The sequence below is a fragment of the Trachemys scripta genome, chromosome 2, assembly GCF_013100865.1.
Source record: "Trachemys scripta elegans isolate TJP31775 chromosome 2, CAS_Tse_1.0, whole genome shotgun sequence".
Classification (NCBI taxonomy): Eukaryota; Metazoa; Chordata; order Testudines; family Emydidae; genus Trachemys; species Trachemys scripta.
Window position 1 is genome coordinate 197,437,146 of NC_048299.1, and position 15,980 is coordinate 197,453,125.

Here is a 15,980-nt window from a genome sequence, read left to right on the forward strand (position 1 = left end):
TACACAAGGAAATGGTCCGTGTATTTAAAGCAGTAGTGTAGCTGAGGGTAAATGTGGGTAAATGGGGTTTGCCAACTTCTCATTTGGGGAATATAGTTTAGCTTGGTTAATTATCCTCCTACTTCTTTTTAACCACTTCACCACTGATTTAAAGGACATACTTTTTTTAAAAGACAGTTTTGGGGTTCTAGGTGGGAATAATAATATTCAGTAAAATAAGGCAAATTTCTATGTAGCATGAAGGATGTTTTCACTGTGCATAGCTCAGTTACAATAACCATTCATTTCTTGTTCTTTCCAAGTCAGCGAGTATCCAGAGGGAAAAGCTACAAATAGAAGCTTGAATAAACTCAAGCTCCTCTGGATTTTTTCTTCCACCTGCAGTTGTTACTTGTTTCAAAAATATCTTGCATTCTTTTAAAATGACAATGCATGCTGCAGACATAAGGGTTTGTCTAATGTTGGAAAGCAAAAGCATCTATTTTCCCAACTTAGAATTAACTTCTCAAAAGAACCGGTCAGAGGTGGTCATATAGCTAACGCACAGGACTGGGAGTCAAGAGATTCTATTCCTGGCTTTAACACTGACTCTCCGTGTGACTCCAAACAATCACTGACTTCAGTGGGCTTCAGGGAATTCATCCCAGTGAAAGGAAAGAGGAGAGATGGCTTGCATGGACTCTATTCAAGGGTTTCTGGGGTTTGGTGCACCCCAGTTCAGCCTAGCACAATCAGCACAAAGTATATAAAATTAAAATGTGAAGCATTTTTGTGCTACTCACTTTTCTGAGGGTGGGTGGGCTGAGAAGAGTTTTGTATTGTGATGAAATGGTTACTCATCCTTACTCAACCCTGTAGTTCTTTGAGTTTATGTGCTCTGCTCTAGGTGTGTTTGTGCCTCCAGTGCCTTTGATCAGAGGTTTCTCACCGCAGTGTCTGCTCAGCCCGCACATGCGTGCTAGTCAGCCTCATGCCCCATGCCATTGTTATATAGCAGTGTGCGGGCAAACTGCCCTCAGTTCCTTCTCTACTGCAAAGCCCTACAGCAGAGAACTCCGAAGCAGAGGAGAAGGAGGGTGGGTAGTGGAGCACCCATAGGGCACGCATCTCGAAGAACTACAATTACCGCACAGGGTGAGCAACCATTGTTTCTTCTTCGAGTAGTGTCCCTACAGGTGCTCCACTGTAGGTGATTACAGAGCAGTTCCCCTTTAAGGAGGAGGGAGCTTTGGAGTCAAGTCCAATATGGAAGACAGAAGAGCTGGGCCAAACACAGCATCGAAAGCAGTATCACGAGTTACTGCGTAATGTTCAGCTTACGTATGTATAGAAGCTCAATTAGCAGCTTTACATTTTTTCAATAATGGGCACGTTTTCAAGAAATGCCATAGAGGTGGAAATGGACCTTGTATAGTGAGTTCGTATGTCTCAAAATGTTTGCATATTATGAGATTCGTAGCAAGAATTAATGCAGTCGGATACCCACGTGGAAAGTCTTTGATTAGAAGTTGCAGACCCTTTTGAACTATCCGTAGTTTATAGTGCTGTTCTCGCTACCAACTGGCCCTCTTGGATAATGGTTTGCAATTGCTCTTTTTGCGTATCTGGCAAGTGGTCAATAAAGGCACTGAGTTTGCCATAGTTCATGTAGTCATATTTAGCCATTTGGGCTTGGTAGTTTGACACTCTGAATTGTAAAGTCACAGAGAAGTATGCGTTTCACCCAAACAGGTCTAGCCTCTTACAGTCTCTATCATAGGGGGTTGATTTGGTGTGATGTTGCTTTCCTTGTGCGTTAACAGTATCCACTACCATAGAGTTGGGCTGAGGGTGCGTGAAAAGAAAGTCTGCCTGCTTGGCAAGCATGTAAAACTTTTTGCCAGCCCTTTTATATATTGGTGGAATAGAGGCTGGTGTCTGGTTGATGACCTTGGCAGGGTCTAAAAGCGCCTCATTGTTTGGGAGGGCAATTCTCAAAGAGGAAGATGTGTGTAGTATGTCCAGCAATTTATGGTTAGAGTCTTTCACCTCTTCTAGAGGAATTTGCAGAGCATCAGAACAATTATTAACTAATACTATCAAATATAAAGTAAATAAGTAAACTGCACCAAACAGGAGCTGCCCCAGGTAAGTGCTCTGCACCTCCTGCCTGTCCCAGCCCTGAGCCTCCTCCGGCACCCCCACCCTGAGTGCCCTCCCGCACCCTAACTCCCTCCCAGACCCTGCACCCCCATACTGAGCCACAGGGGTAAGCCAGGGGCACCACCCCACCACAGTACAGTATTGTACAGTATATAATGCCTTTTGTCTGCCCCCCAAAAATTTCCTTGGAGCCTAACCCCTGCATTTACATTAAATCTTATAGGAAAATTGGATTCGTTTAACATAGTTTCACTTAAAGTTGCATTTTGCAGGAACATAACTACAACGTTAAGTGAGGAGTTACTGTACTGAAAAATTGTCCCCTTTCTCCAATTTTTTTTCAATGAGATGGTTGGTGAGGAACATTACACATTAATTAGTTAAATATTTAAATTCTATTCTTCTCTATTCGGGTTCTTATATCACAACCATCACTTTTGTATATGGACATGTTCCAGTAGTGTATTAAATGATAGGACCAGCATCTATTATGTATCTGTTACATATGATGTTTCTCCCTTCCTTTCACCAAGGGGAAATTAAATGTTAATCTTCTAATATATGCAAGAACATAGTTTTGCATAAATATACAATTCTTGATTGGCTGCATACAAAAGTTACTGCAAATTTTACACTGGAAATGAATAGAACAGTAATAAAAATAGGCACTATATTTAGTCTCATTCTTCATTGGAGAAATGTATCTAAATATCTGTTGCCAGCGATGAACACACACCATTTAAAACATTAAAAATAGCTGCATGCAGTTCATAGTGCTGGTACTTCTATTCTACTGTCTATAATACTTTTTTAGAAGATTTTCCAAAAGCCCTGAAGTTAGGAAAAGGGAAGCCATCAGAAACATATTGGGGGTTCATTGTTTATCTACCTGTCTGTTCTATTTGATAATCCAGGCCACTGGTTTTGTTCAAATCACTGACTCAAGCTGAGTGAACCTTTACATTTGTTGTTAGGGAACTATTTGAAATAGCATTTTTCCCCACATGGTGAAGATGTTCTCCTGGGTCCTGTGAAGAGTAAGCACCTCTTCACATTGTCACCAGACTGGTATAGCCTACTGACAGCCCTGTTTCTGACCTTAATTTCCTCTTCCTGCCTGGAGCTTTTTCATGGGTGAAATATGATACACAGACAAATGTCCAAGGCACGTATGAAAGAGGAATCAGCTGCAGCAGTGGTCCTAGTCCCAACACAACTACTGAGCATCATGTTTCTAACTTTAGCTCAGCTCCTTTCAGATGGGTCCCTGCCATCTCAAAACAGCTAAGGTTAGTAAGATAAACTATTTAAAACATAGATTCACCTAAACTACTTGGGTCTGAAGGAAAACACGCATGTTTCTAACTTGGTGCAGTCTAGAGAGACAAAGTTATTGGACCAGCTTCTGTTGGTGAATATAGACAAGCTTTTAAGCTACACAGAGCTCTTCTTCAGGTCACAGGTGCAGTCTCGACAGCCCGGATTATGATTAAGGAACAGGGACATTTAAAAGGACCACTTCTGTGATGCACACTTCCCCTTTCTTTTGTCTTAATGGCTGGATTTTGTTTTCTTTTGAATTCTCATTTAAGATGACCCAATGGAACAGTTGTGGTAGGGTTGGGGGATCCTGCACAGAGGTTATGAACTTCAGTGCCCCATGCAGCTCTGCCACAGAGAATAAGATTAGTTATCTTGATTTACAGCAGTAAAAAGTATAAAAAGTTTTCACAGATGACTTTAGATGGCTATTTCATTTTACATCCATGAGATTCCATTTAAAATTTTATGTCTATTTTATTATCTTTACTTAGTTCAGGATTAATTTTAAATTAGAATGTATAAACCTGTTCCACATTAACAATAAGCCATGCAGTGCCTGGGCAATAGCTAGCTATATGACATCTTGTTAAAGATATTTTAGAATCAAAGCAAATTAGGAAATCTGAATGATCAGTGTTATTTAAACTGCTGAATACTAACTATAAGGTTTATTTCCCTGCCAGTTCACATATCAGTTCTGTAATGTTCCTATTCCAAAGATGAGCGAATTCTGGTTCTTGCTTTTCATGGCCATAGTTTTAGAGCATGTTACTTGCCTAAGGCCATATACAGTGTTTCAAAGCAATCAAGCTGAATCACTATTCCATTTCACTGTTTATAAGCCTCCCATATTGTTTGCCATATTTACTAGTGAGCACAACTTGCCACCCTTATCTTTATCATTTAGGCTCTAACTTTACCCCATTTTGCTGTCTTTGAGATGTAAGTAGATGATGATCTGCTTACAGATCCCGAAAGCTATTAGTAAAATAAATACATATGTAACAGATGGACAAGTGCACCTGGGGTTTTATGCCCATAGAACTGTCATGACCTCCCTCCAATCACACTTTTACCTTCTAAGGGGAGTACACCTGTATTTTTTGGCAATGTGATTAGAAACAAATGTGGGATAATCTCAAAGCTCTCTCTCAATCTTTGTTCTATTTATATGAGCACTGAAAATTGTATTCTCTATCCCGTGGCTGACATTTATCAGTATTTTACTGGTGCGAAAACCTATTGTAATTGGTGTTTTTATTTTGCTGTGAGAAAACCAATTATAATACATTTAGTATTTATTTTAACTATATATACATATATAGAGAAGGTTTTGGTATATGATAGATAGATCTGTATCATATACCCAAACCTTCTGTTCAACTTGTGCTTTAAAATATGTTCCAAATATTTATACAAAAACCAAAGAAATGTATTCAGATGCAGTAACTAAGCAGGCTCTGTTAAAATTTTTGACCTACACATTTTGGTATTTTTACTAGCAGTATTTTTATAGTTATGTAAAATCTTTTCTATCCTCATTGTAAAGGTCTTGACTTCAAACAAATAAAGGTCTTGATGCAGCAAACATTTATGGACCTGATTCCCATTTACACTATCTTCTTGAATGCACTTTACATTAATGTGAAGGGCCTTAGTGTAGATCAGAATCGGGTCCTTCTGTGCTTGCTTAACATTCGGCACATTGAGTAAACATACATAAAGTTTAGCACGTGCTTAAATGGTTGCAGGATTGGAGCCAAAATGATTTATTAAAAAATAAAAACAGAATGTTATCTAGTTAACTAAAATCTATATGATGGCCTAGGGCCTCTGCTGTGGTGTGGCTGCTTTGTGCTGCACTGCTGGCATAATCTAGCCATAAAACAGGGTGAGCAGGCCCAGGGAAGATCATTCTATTTTTAATCCAACTTAGAGCTGACAAAAGGGTTCATATGCCACATGCCTTCTCCCCTTTGCTGGTACAGCATGAAGAAATTGGTGTGGCTGGATGCCTCTATGTCACTGCTTATCTTGGGGTGATTTTGACCCTTGTGGCCATAAAAGGTTTATGCAAATAAGACTAGTCCTAGAGAAACTGGTCGAGCACAAAGCAGCATCATAAGGAAGGATGGTCCAATTGACCATTACATTTATGGATTGTGGTCCATTGGAAAGAGGAAGGAGGGTCTAGAGGTTAGACCAGGGGTAGGCAACCTATGACATGTGTGGCAAAGGGTGGCACGCAAGCTGATTTTCACTGGCACTCACACTGCCCAGGTCCTGGCCACCGGTCCAGGGGGTTCTGAATTTTAATTTAATTTTAAATGAACCTTCTTAAACATTTTAAAAACCTTATTTACTTTACATACAACAACAGTTTAGTTATATATTATAGACTTATAGAAAGAGACCTTCTAAAACCATTAAAATGTATTACTGGCACGCGAAACCTTAAATCAGAGTGAATAAATGAAGACTCGGCACAGCACTTCTGAACGGTTGCCGACCCCTGGGTTAGACCATTAGCCTGGGACTTCAATTCCCTGCTCCACCACAGACTGTGTGGTGTATCCTGTGTGACCTGGGGTGAGTCACTTAGTCTCTCTGGCCCAGATACTCAAAGGTATTTAGGCAATTAAATCCCACTGAAATCAACAGGAATTACATACCTAAATACCTTTGAGGATCTGGGCCTCAGTTTTCCATCTGAAAAATGGGGACAATAGTACTTCCCTATCTCACAAGGGTGTTATAAAGCTAAATACATTAAAGCTTGTAACACATGCAGATATTTTACAGTGATGAGGGTCGTATAAGTACACCTCTACCTCGATATAACGCTGTCCTCGGGAGCCAAAAAATCTTACCGCGTTATAGGTGAAACTGCATTATATCGAACTTGCTTTGATCCACCGGAGTGCGCAGCCCTGCCCCCCCGGAGCACGGCTTTACCGCGTTATATCTGAATTTGTGTTATATTGGGTCACGTTATATCAAGGTAGAGGTGTACCTAAGCCAAACAGATGCTCAAGGCAGTGAAAAGATGAGCTTTCAAGCCATCTTCACATCCTTTAACTTTTGCTCTGTGCAGTAGGCTGTATCCAAACATCTGCCCCAACACATTTATCCATATATTTGTGTTTCCTTAAACCACTTGTGTTTACTTCTCAAATTGATCTGTCTAAATTGGATTAGTGAGAATTAAGATATTAATCTCAATTGAGGAATATTTTCTACAGCATCCGTTCTACTGCAAACAAGGGAATGCAACAAAACACTGAAAACTGAATTCATCTTTGCTTGAAGTTACACCGGGCAATGTTGTGCACATGTATGCTGCTGCTCTGTTCAATGAGGCACATGTTGTTGATTTGTGGACATCTTTATTAAAGGATTACAAAAGAGTCCTTCTAGTTTCCTGGAGAGTAACAGCCAATTCTTTCCCCTGAGGACTCCTCCCCTGCTAAGCATGATGGAATAAGGCCAACTTGTTATTTCAGGCTATAAGTTTAGAAAGCAGAAATGTGTTTAGCCTGCTAGACATATGATGTTATTCCCTGATTTGCCAGATTAACAATGGTTTTAAACTACGAGATTTTATAATTTTTTTGTTTGGCATTCTGTTAAAAAACATATCTGCCATCATGTTCTGTTAAAAACAACTACCACCACCATTGAGTATGTATAGAAGTTACCAGGAAAAAATATATTTATGAATAAAATAAACACTAAATAGGGAATTACAATATTTTGAGTCTTAGAACACAGATTAGAGAGGGCCTGGAGACAGGGACTGGATTTAATGCATCTGTTGTTTTTCCCCCATCTTTATATTTTGGTTTCCATCTTCAGAGATAAAAGAAATCTTAGGGCAGGTCTTCACTACGGGGGGGGGGGGGGGGTCGATTTAAGATACGCAAATTCAGCTACGCGAATAGCGTAGCTGAATTCGACGTATCGGAGCCGACTAACCCCGCTGTGAGGACGGCAGCAAAATCGACCTCCGTGGCTCCCCGTCAACGGTGCTTACTCCTACCTCTGCTGGTGGAGTAAGCGCATCGATTCGGGGATCGATTGTCGCGTCCCGACGAGACGCGATAATTCGATCCCCGAGAAATCGATTTCTACCTGCCGATTCAGGAGGGTAGTGTAGACCTAGCCTTAGTCACCGATGGTCATTAAAAAATCCATGACACTTCTCATAAGAACAAGTGTATTAACCCCAATGTCCAGAACTAATTCCAACCTGTGTAATTATAAGTCTTATTAAATTTCCCTGCAGTTTCAATTAGATAAAATATTCTACACTTTAACCTAAATATTAATGTAGAATTTTGTGTGCTGTTAAACAGTTACTGTGTTTCACCCCAGCAGTGGCTGCATTTCAGTAGTGGGTTAAATGAATCCCACATATAGTTTGCATATAATATGTGGTAAGTATTAAAAGTGCTTTGGGAACCTTTTGCATGTGAAATGCAATATTAATGCAATATTATGGAGGCTTTATGGTTAGAGTTCTATTCAAATGTGGACTATAAATTCCTGTTTTACTCTAAAAGTGGGTGGCTAATTGCTGTGAAATTTCACACATGGTTAGTTTTATGCCCATTGAATCTTACATGTAGTTTGTGTCTGGTTTCTCATCATACATTTATAATACAATGTCTTTGGAATTAGGATCTGGCTAATATTTGTCCTTGGCAGTCCTACTTTTCACTGTTGACTGATATCTTTTATGAACCAATGTCTGTCTAAACAAAAAATGGTAAATATGTGGATCCTGAGTAGATCTGGTGTAATGAATTAAAAAAAAAAACAGATTATGGACTTGGGAACATTTTTAACCACTATTCACATTATAATTAAAAATGTTTTTGCTGTGCACCCAAGCTTGATTGATGAGTGCCAAGTGCATGGATACTTGATTGATGGGGGCTGGGTATACATAAAATCTTCTCTAATAGGAACCACCCTTTCCTGTCAGATTTTACCCTACAATAGTTTCTTGGGCAGCCACTGGTTAAGAAGGGCTCACGTGCAGCTGCTAGCATGTAAAATCTTCTACCTTCATACAGGTCTGCCTAGCCTCACCCATCTACCCACTCTTACTTACACTTTGAAACACCCTAGGATATTAATACCCCAAACACATTTCTGTGAAATAGTTAAGATTGGTACACACATAACATACCCAAGACAAATCCATAACAGCAAGGAAATGAAAAGTTAAAACACCTAACTGCACATACTCCCTACTCCTCCCTCCATACCCTATTACCACAACTACCACACAACACAGACCATGTAGTGCAACCTTAACTCTGCGCTCACAAGGATGCCAGCCTTTCATCATCACTTTTAATTGCCATTCTGCAAACACTAAACTGCTGTGTCCCAGTACAACCAACTACTACACCAAACAACCATGGCTACTATTGTTGGGGGAAAATAATCCAATAAAGGAGTGTGTGCATATGTGTGGAAGAGGGGCAGAATTAAAGTTGCAATGCATAGTCTGTTGTATACAGTAGCTGTGGTAAAGATAAGGTGTGCATGAAGGAGTAGAGGGTAAGGAGTAGAGGGTTACTGGCTTAACTATTCATTTCCTTGCTCTGTGTGTTTGTCTCAGGTATGTTACATTATTGTAACCCTGCCTGCTTCCAAATTAATTTTTGTGTACTGTATATTAATATTGTCAGAACTTGCTGTTTTTAGTTCTTGATAATAACTGTGACACTATAATTAACTATTATGCTTCTAATATGATGCTTTTGCTTTGGTTTTATTTTGCATAATTATTTCTGCTGCCACCTGTTGGTAAATATTTTATACTAAAATAATGATAGAAAAACATGAGGACTAGCAGTGAATTTATCTATCAGCTGCTTCTGTTGGGTTTCATCATTGCTTTCATCATTTATTTATTTCCAAACTCCTCCATCAAGCAAAAGGGTGTGGAAAGTGACTCCTGAAAGAATCTAATGTAAATTGATGTGACAAGCCAAATTGGATGCCCACCAAAAAATCAGTAACAGTTCAATGAGTGAAAAGGAGGATATTACAAGAAACTGATACAGGTACATGAGCAGAACTCACCAGCTTTCCAAACCTTCACCATAAAGCTTTTGGGAAGGAAGTGATGTTTCAAGGTGTGAGATTCTATACAGGTCTTCAACAAGAATCAGAAGGGGACTTGGCCAATATGATTCTCACGTAAGGGCCTAATCCAACTCCCACTGAAGTTAGTGAAAAGGCTCCCATTGACTTTAATGGGAGGATCAAGCTTTACATGCAGTCTCTGAGAACTGACAATGATGATTTGTTGTCTATGTTTGCCAATCATCACATTTTTTGTTGGATAAACATACCAGTTTCTAGAAGAAAAATCCCCATGTTAAGTTAACTCCAACTCAGTAAAATAACTTAAACAATTTAGTAGTTACACAGTTTAAACACAGAAAATTAGAGGTCTCTCAGATTAGCCTACTAATTTGGAATAGCTTTGTCTCACTTGAGGTCTTGGCTTTATTTTTTACCATCTAGTCGGTGGCTTGTAAAATTTTGATTCTGGCCCTAAAACTGTCTGCATCTTATTCCTTAAGCGGAGTGTCATTTCTTTTATGCAAAACTTCATTTTAAATGGAAAATCTGGCCAATACCAACCTAATGAGGAAACAGACTTTTTATACATGCTATTAAAGAACCTGTAGTTTTTTTGGTCGAGGCTCTCACATCTGCTTCAACCTCTCTTTGCCTCAAAGCACTTCATCACCTGTTATCAGAGAACTGTTCATGGCAACTCAACAACGATTTTCCTAAATGATTGTGAGACCTCATTTAGATTTTTAATAAACAGTCACATTCTAATGACGTCTTCATAAAACTGACTAAATATGTTTAGAAATCATTAGCTTAAATTACCAGTGCAAAAGTCTCCTTTGGGAGCCCTGCAGATTTTGTGATAAGACTTCTGGCAGATGGATTGATATAACAACACAAGTGAGTTTTGAGTCTCCACACAAACAATGCAAATGTGAGTGACTGGGTAACAGGCTACTAGATAAAGAGCTAAATGTCCCTCAAGTAGGTTCATTAAAGAGGGAAAACAATCAAAACACATTTCTGTGCCATTTAAATACCAGGTGCACAGCAGTCTGCAGGTGCCAGAAAAACTGACAAGGGTCCCTTGCTGGAACACACAAGAGCTTAAAGGGATGCACGGTTCTGACAAGTGTGTCTCAGATAATGACAGGTATTGGCAGATGTACCCAGACCCTGCTGGAGGGGAATGCAGGGAATGAGTCATCTGCAGCAGGTGCTTGCATTAAAGAAAGCCTCATGGTGGCTCCTCCACCAGCAATTAAAACAGCCCTGATGCATAATGCTCCAGGGCAAAAAGCAAGTGCCTAGTACTGATTTAATGACTATCCAGCCAGTCTTGGTAAACAAATACACATACACCCTCTTAGTGATTAATTCATGAAGGACACACATTATGTGAGGAACATGTTAAATAGGTGTTCTTCTTTCCTTAAAAATAAGGTACTTTCCTTTGCTTTTCAACTTAAATAGGACAAGTGGTCTGTAAACAAATCTGTAAATCTAATACTACCAACCACAACAAAAAAGTAAAACTTCAAAGTCAGGAAAGGTTACTGGGTTTGCCCTCCAGGAATCTGACCTATTGTCAAAACAGAAAATGATGACAACAATTCAAGGACAGAGCCCCATTAAAATCATTAGTAATCAAGGTAGCACAGCCCTTTGTGCTAGGTGTTGAAAGACAGATGGCATGTTTGTAATTTATCTCCTTGGTGATGACAGCCCCATTTTTGGAATGGGACATGTGCTCACTTATAGGGCAAAGCCCAGGGGCGATTAACTACTGCTCCCTTATCGAGTGGATATATATCTCGGCAAGCTGCAACTTTGTGTCCCAGCTGGACTGTTGTACCGTGGGCCCTGTGGGATTCACATGACGTAGGATGCATGGTGGCACTGCAGCCTGCCTGCCTGCCTTTGGGATTTCTGCTTTTACCTGTGCAGAAACACAATGGGGCCCCTGACAGAAGAAGTTGCTGAGGAGATGTGTTGAGTTAGCAAGGACCGTTGTTGAGGGCTGAAGGATTATGACCAAGATCTTCACTCTCTCCTCTGGGTGAAACCTGATAGTTCACTTAAGTTTATGCTTCAGAAAGTTGATTCTAAGATAACAATATACTGTTTCATCTGATAAGCTGTTTTTGCCTCTAACGGCTTGTCTACATGGGGTCATCCAGGAAAGTTAATACAAATTAACTAAAGGTGTGAATTTGAAGTGGATTAGTTAAACTGCATTAATCCCCTCTGTGAATGCCCTTGTTCAGAAATTAAGGGGCCTTAATTCAGTTTAGTTTAATTGACTTCCAAAGTGAATTAAACTAAACCAAATTAAGGTCATCTAACTTCTGAATTAACAGTGTACATACAGGGTTTAATGCAGTTTAATCTACTTCAAATTCACAGCTTTAGTTAATTCGTATTAATTTTCTGGGTGTCTTTACAAGCCCTAAGGTGGGGGGAAGGACTATCTCCTTAAAATATCCCTTCTTGAGGTATAAAGCTCCAACAAATTAAGTATACTTAAGCGTGTACTATTATTACTAATATATTTATTTCATTTTGGTTTGAATGTAAGTGTAGCTGTCACATTGTTTAAGCCTATATTTGATTCACGGGACTGGATTTTTAAAGTGGCGTCAGCCTGGTCTTTCTTTTTGCCTCTGCAATTAACGGTACCTGTGTTTTTGTAGCTGGTGTTAATTGCAGTCACAAATCCTATCATTTTGATCTCTAAGTACAGTACTGGTACTTGATTTGTGGGCAGTCTGAGGCACCGAGATGTCTAAACGGTAGGATTTAAACTAACAATTAACCATAGACTCAAAATACAGGTACAATAAACTGAGAATGTAAAACTGAACTTGCAAACAAGAGGCTAGATCTGACAATCTGATGCATAATACCTAAAAATTGATCTCCCTATAATACAGACATTTTTCAGCAGAAAATGTCAACCACCCCATTACCAAGAAATTAAAAACATGCATCAAAACCATTTTGGCTCACACCAAATGGGGTGGGGAGGGGACAGGGGAATAAAAACATGATGGATTTTATCTAATGTATTGCCGCATAGTTCTGTGCAACATGTGCAGTCTCAAAATTTAATCTCTTGTCTGAACAATCAGTTCCAGAATTAATCTGAAAGAAGACTATATAAGTTGCCTCAAAAGGGTTTCCTTGATGCTTATTGTAATTATTAATAATTAGATGCACATATGTACTGTTTCCACATACTTCAGCAGTTAATGAAAATGCTGGACTTAGAGTAGCCAATGTTTCTGCTGATTTCAGCTAGGATTTTCAATGAGACATAGGGGAGTTAGGTGCCCTACTCTTATTGAATTTCCCTTAGAAAATCCTAGCTAAGATTTGATGCTAGCGCAGAGACCCAGTAGTAAAATAAAATGGTCCATTATTGGTGTGTTTTAAAAAAAGAGTGCCTCTTTTGAATACCTGCTGAAAATCATATTAGCAGCAAAGACATGACCAGGAGATAGGGTTGCCAACATTGTAATATTTAAAAATTGGATACTCCAGCAGGAGTATAGGTTCCTCCCCCATCCCACCTCTTCCCCTGAGGCCCCTCCTTTTCCCCCTAGACCCCACTCCTGGTCAGCACATTGATTCTATTTTCTGATTTTAGTGCACTTGTGAGTTAGGCTAATTGTTCCATTTACAGCGCACAGGGTAAAACAGCATCATCTTATTATTCCCACATCCAAGCAAATTTAAATCCTATCTGTGCTGAGCCACTCCTAGAAACTCAAGTAAGCACAGGACTATGACCTGGACATGCAATTTGATTAAGTTCCGGGTTAAGAAGGTGAGTCATTTTTTACGGGGGGTGGGGAGGGGACAGGGGAATAAAAACATGATGGATTTTATCTAATGTATTGCCGCATAGTTCTGTGCAACATGTGCAGTCTCAAAATTTAATCTCTTGTCTGAACAATCAGTTCCAGAATTAATCTGAAAGAAGACTATATAAGTTGCCTCAAAAGGGTTTCCTTGATGCTTATTGTAATTATTAATAATTAGATGCACATAAAGTTATAATACTTTGCCTCTGTTGGCCAAATGTTATCAAATATTATCAAAGCCAAGCCTTCAAGCCATTTTAAAAATAATTAACGATACACCTTTTAGTAGAAGAAGCGGTAAATATTTTATGTGCTATAGTCTGTGTACAAGCGTCTTGTGGGTCTGTTATTTAATATCCAAAAGTAAACATCTCAAAAGTCTTTCATCATTTTAAGTACAAAAATGACTTACCCTTCCTACTTCCACTAGATTTGTTACCACGACTATGCTGGCTGTGTTCTCATGCCACACCATTCTCCAGAAGTCATATATCGTCTCCTGCATTGGTCCTGAAATAATATATCAAAGGAAAGGTTATTTTCTGAAAGTCTTGGGATTGGAAGCTTATCTCCAGGGAATTTTGAGAGACTGTTTTTATCTGTACATATCAGTTTTGTCATATTTTTCATTTAGGGTTGAATTTCTCTCACTATCCAGCCCACCAGCATTTAAGTTATTCCCCTCCCCCCCCCATGAAATAGTGCTGTGAAAGAAAGTTAGTTCTCCAACATTTAGATATTTATCACCATAATACCCAGAAGTGGCATTAGACAAATGGATAACATTACTCTTTCTGGTAACAATTTGATGATATTCTGGGGAAAGTATATATGGAATAAAATGAGCCTCAATGGACTATATGGCCTTTTCTGGTTTCAAATATTTTTCTTAGTGTTCACTATCAAATTAGTCCAACACCTAAATTGTACTTTCTGAAGTGAAGCAGAGGTTATAGTTTTTTTGAGTTGCAGTATATCATTTTTAAAATAGTGGGGGAAATGGTAAAGATCCCTGGCATGACATGACAACAGTCTATTCTGCCGCATTTATTCTGAGGAATGACCTTGAAAAATCAGTGTGCTTTAAAATTCAAAACCCTGTATACTCAGGTCTTGGAGCATTGTGCTAAAAGTGGTAAGCTGCTTCAGGTAAGCGCCACCTGGAGCCTGCATCCCTGACCGTCTCCCGAACCCCAACCCCCTGCCCCAGCCTAGAGCCCCCTCCAGCACCCTGAACTCCTCATTTTTGGCCCCACTCCAGAGCCCGCAGCTCCAGCCAGAGCCCTCACTCCTATGTGCCCCTGCCCCAGCCCTGATCCCCCTCCCGCTCTCTGAACCCCTGGGTTCCAGCCTGGAGCACCCTCCTACACCCCAAATCCCTCATCCCAATCTCACCCCAGAGCCTGCACCTCCAGCTGGAGCCTTTCCCCTCCCCCACACGCACCCAACCCCCTGTCCCAGCCCGGAGCCCTCTCCCACACCCTGAACTCCTCATTTCTGGCCCCACCCCAACGCCCGCACCCCCACCCCAGAGCCCGCACCATCTCCTGCACTCCAACCCCAATTTCGTGAGCATTCATGGCCCACCATACAATTTTCATACCAAGATGTGGCCCTTGGGCCAAAAAGTTTGCCCACCCCTGAGCTAGAGTGCAATGTTTTACAAAGACAATGTCAACTTAAAAACCACACTTCTCTGTATAATGTTTTTAAAATTTAATTTTACATGTGACATTTAAAAGCACTATAATTATTTTCTTTAATATACAGAGATTATTTTAAAAAAATGTTTCCTACTTCTCTGCACCTTGTCTGCTTTGTGCATTTGACAGCACTTTGTGTATAGTCAGTTTCACTGTTTTCCCTAGGGGCAGTCAGTTTTCCTTTTACTTGTGTAGGTGTTTCACATAACATTACAGGAGAAAAAGGCATTTAAAATAATCGGAAAATGTGATTGTAAGAGCACAAAAGTCTTGAGGCAGGTGTAGCACCTGAATCTATTTACTTCTACTTCAGTTTTTGAACTGTGCTAGATTCCAAGCTGATGGTGTGACTTAAAAACTCAAGTCCATTTTTTAATTTAAAATACAGAACATCTGATTCTTTTGAGAAATACTGTGTTCTCAAACACGACAAGTTGAAATTATTCCTCAGCATTTGGAATCCTGAAGCTGAATATCTCACCTCATAAGTATCCTGTATATATTATTCAAGATTGATCTGTGCTTCATTTTCTTATGTTCCATTGATCGTGTACATTATGGGTGAATTTGTGATTTGTTTTATTTTTGTATTTTTATGTAATGTAAGATTCAATATAGCTTTTTAGACAAAAAAAGTCAGAACATAATGGGACCGATCCCAGGCTCCATTAAGTTGCTTTGTATTGCTGGGGAGGTGGAAAGTGACCTTGCAGTTTCCCTAATGGGGCAACTAAGAATATCCAAGGGACCAGGGTGAGGGTTGGACTGGAGAGTGATGTGCTCTACAATTGTTTCAATGAGTGTAAATTAGAGCATCCCTGTGGTTGCTGTAATATATGTTATG

The 15,980-nt window shown here is 39.6% G+C and overlaps 1 protein-coding gene across 12 annotated transcripts in view; it reads right to left on the reverse strand.

Moving 5' to 3' along the window:
* PTPRM (protein tyrosine phosphatase receptor type M) overlaps nt 1–15,980 on the reverse strand; it is a 690,156-nt gene that overhangs the window by 26,570 nt on the left and 647,606 nt on the right. For all 12 annotated transcript variants that reach the window (XM_034762641.1, XM_034762634.1, XM_034762636.1 and 9 more), the window contains one exon: nt 13,846–13,943. In XM_034762641.1, the coding sequence (XP_034618532.1) occupies nt 13,846–13,943 (98 nt within the window). The remainder of the gene's footprint in view (nt 1–13,845; nt 13,944–15,980) is intronic.